The sequence below is a fragment of the Propithecus coquereli genome, unplaced genomic scaffold (assembly GCF_000956105.1).
Source record: "Propithecus coquereli isolate 6110/MARCELLA unplaced genomic scaffold, Pcoq_1.0 Scaffold544, whole genome shotgun sequence".
Classification (NCBI taxonomy): Eukaryota; Metazoa; Chordata; class Mammalia; order Primates; family Indriidae; genus Propithecus; species Propithecus coquereli.
In genome coordinates, this window is record NW_012151330.1 from 1050243 (window position 1) to 1053549 (window position 3307).

At 60.1% G+C, this 3307-nt stretch overlaps 1 protein-coding gene across 1 annotated transcript in view; it reads left to right on the forward strand.

Annotated features, from left to right (window-relative positions):
- PRKCZ (protein kinase C, zeta) overlaps positions 1 to 3307 on the forward strand; it is a 118793-nt gene that overhangs the window by 83352 nt on the left and 32134 nt on the right. The window contains exons 6-7 of the mRNA XM_012657518.1: positions 1427 to 1558; positions 2775 to 2856. Of these exons, the coding sequence (XP_012512972.1) occupies positions 1427 to 1558; positions 2775 to 2856 (214 nt within the window). The remainder of the gene's footprint in view (positions 1 to 1426; positions 1559 to 2774; positions 2857 to 3307) is intronic.

Below are 3307 nucleotides of genomic sequence, written 5' to 3' on the forward strand. Positions count from 1 at the left end.
AAAAAAAAAAAAATGGTTTCGTGAGTGGCAGCCGGTGTTCTTCGGGGCAGTAGGTGCAGAAGAATGAAAGCGAGTCTGCGTCGTCGAGACTCCTGTGAATTCAGAATTGACCCGTTCAGCAGCTGCCCTACTCGGACAAAGATTCCAGAGTTGCTGTTACACTGGGGTGCCCCCTCCAACCCACCCGCGCGCGCAGCCCTCTCGCCCTGCGCTGCGTTGCTGCCCCCCGCCCCCGATCAAGCCACAGCCCTCGTTCCTTTCCCTTGTGGGAGGGTCGATTTAGGCAACTTGTGTGGAAGACTTGGAAAAAGTTTTTTTTCCTGCTACTGAAGTTAAAAGCAGTAGGCGGGGGTGTGTTCTTGTCCTCGACAAGCATTTACTGGGCCCCACTGTGTGCTGGGCCCCGGGCCACGCGAGCCATGTGTCCGGGTAGGGAAGGGCCCCGGCATCCCCCGCGTGGCTCGGCCCTGATGCAGGGGCCTCCCCGCCGCCTGCGGCCGAGGGCAGGGGTCTGGGCCAGCGCCGGTCCCGTGCGCACAGCGGCTCCCACGCGCCTGGGGTCCAGCCGGCATTCTTGAGCGAGTTCCGTTCAGACGCCTCCGCCGGGCAGCGCCCTCCTCCTCCTCCTTGATCTGGGAGAAGCTGGAGACTCGCCGAAAGGGACGAAATTGTTAAAAGTGGTGAAACAGGCGAAAACGTGTGAAAGAGCCGCGACAGGAGAATCCAGGCGGGGAGTCCCGGGATCGGCCCACCTGCGAGTCGCGCCCAGAACCGTGAGGGCGGCGCTGGGTGCACAGCACGCGGGTGCGGAACCCGGTCCTGAAGACGCCCATTCTCTCGCGTTTTGTCAGATTTAAAATTCCAAGGACGTGTCACCAAACAAGCTGATAATTATCATGAATTTCAAATTGTCTAGAACCGCGAAGAACAAAGAAGGATCATTTGAAATCTCGGAAAATACTGGGGAAAAAATACCGAGATAATTGTAAACTGGCCCCGCAGCAGCTCAGGATTCTCGCCAGAGTGCCGGGCAGAGTCACCTCCTCCAGGTCGTCGGCCGGGGGACCGTCCTTGGGGTGAGGGCAGGCCAGGGCCTCCCCACGCTCCCCTTGGCCTGGGCTGTCCCCGAGGCGGGACCCCTCACCCGAGTCGGTCTCTCCACCCCACACAGCAGGACCCAGGCCTCTCCTTGGCCTTTCCTTCCCCAACCCGGGGACGGACCCAGGAGGGAGCAGCTGAGCTTGGGCACCAAGCTGGTGCCCAGAAGTGCCCAGGTCCTGGGGCCACCTCTCACCCCAGCTCAGTGCAGTAATTCGAGAGAATCGGCGAAAGCGCCAAGTGCCCAGTTCCTGGCTGGGTCCCCTCGGCGTAGCGTGGGCTCCTGGGAGCGCCGGGCCCCGGCTGACGCTGCTGTTCCCGTCCACAGAGAGCGTACTGCGGCCAGTGCAGCGAAAGGATATGGGGCCTCGCGAGGCAGGGCTACAGGTGCATCAGCTGCAGACTGCTGGTCCATAAACGCTGCCACGTCCTCGTCCCGACGACCTGCAGAAGGCATATGGTGAGTTAGGCCGGGGGGGCCCTGGGGGGCGTGGGCGGGGCCAGCCCCTTGTCCGAGCTGACCTCGGTGACCCCGGGTCCTTCTGTGTTGAGAGGAGTTGTGAGACTGTCCCTCCCACCAAGCAGACAAGAGGAGGGGGTGCCCGAGGGCTGCGGGACGGTGGCAGCGGTCTGGGTAGGACCCTCTTCCTGATCCCCTGTGAGCCCACAGTGCCCCCAGCTAGGTGGGGGCAGGGCGAAGGGAGGCACATTCGTACCCCAGTCGTGAGTCAGCTCTCAGGTCTGACCCCGTAGTTCTCTGAGGAGCAGCTGCATGTGTCTGCTGACCAGCCCGTGAGCAATGCCCCCTCCGCCATCCCCGAAAGGGTCACACCTGTGGAGTCCAGTCCCTTGGGGCCGTGTTGACCAGCTTTTCCTCACTGAGCTTCTAGGCCGCCACTGACGTTTCCATCCGACCCACTTGTGTCTCCCTGAACCACAGGGCGACCCCCAGGCCTCACCCCCGTCCCAGCCACAGTGCGTGAGGGTGCGCGTCCCGGGGGGTTGGCTCATCTGCGTCTTGCCATACTGGGGGGTGGGGGAAGACACCCCTGGGGGTAACGTGCCCTACCCTGTCTTATGGGACAAGAGCAGAGTCTGAATCCAGGTGTCACCTCACGTTGCTGAGCACAGGGACACGGGTTGCCCGCACAGACCAGCACTCCCAGCCGTGTCTGCCCAAAACCGTGAAGGCTTGAAATACCCTTTGGTCCCATCGTCCACCGTAGCCTAAGAAAATGAGAGCAGCCCAGAGGTGTGGTCAGTCAGAGGCTGGGGAGGCTTGCGCTTGCCGCCAACTGGCCGCCGATAGGCACTCCCTCGATTATGACACGTCAGCCACGTGGAACCCTGAGGGCCTTGGGGTGACGCGCAGATGCTTGGGTACTGACCAGGTGCACCCGGCGCCGTGTCTGGAGGGGGAGATTACCGAGTGTTATGTCAAATTTCCCCTTCTATGAAGCACCTGGTGGGAAGGTCACAGCCCGGGATACCGAGCGGTCCCCTCTGCTGTAAAGTCCTAAGTAGTTTTCATGTTCTTGTATATCCAGTGCAGTAACATAGCAACATATTTTTATACAACGTATTAAAATATGTACGTTACAGTGTGTAATCCTGAAAAGTCACCAAGTGTCTGCAGAAGCTACGTTGTAACACAGCTCTGTCGGTTTGTCACGCAGGATTCTGTCATGCCTTCCCAAGAACCTCCAGTAGATGACAAGAACGACGACGTGGACCTGCCTTCCGAGGAGACAGATGGAAGTAGGCTCTGCTTTCTTCCCGCTGGGGGGAGCCTGGCTTCTCCTCACCCTGCTTGCGTCCAGTTTCAGCGAGAGTGACTGCTTCCCTGCAGGGCTGGGCAGGGCAGTGGCCTTCTCCGATGGCTCCGTGAAACACTGTCATGGGAGCCCAGGGGTGCGGGGTCTCTGCCTCTGTGCCGGCTCTGGGAACTCTAGAAGGCACTCAGTGCAGCAGCCCCCACAGCAGGGCACCTCCTGCAAACTGTGCTGCAGACAGCTGACCCGGTCCACAGAAAGGCTGCTGGGTGGCTGCCACATGTGGCATGGCAGTTGCATAGTTCTTGGTGTTGTGAGGTTTTATTTGGGGAAGGGACTTTGTTTTTAATGCTAAGAAGCATTCGGAGAGAGAGGTTTCAAATACCAGCTGGACTGACGGCCCAGCTCTAAGCTTCCACGTATCTGTGGACTATTAC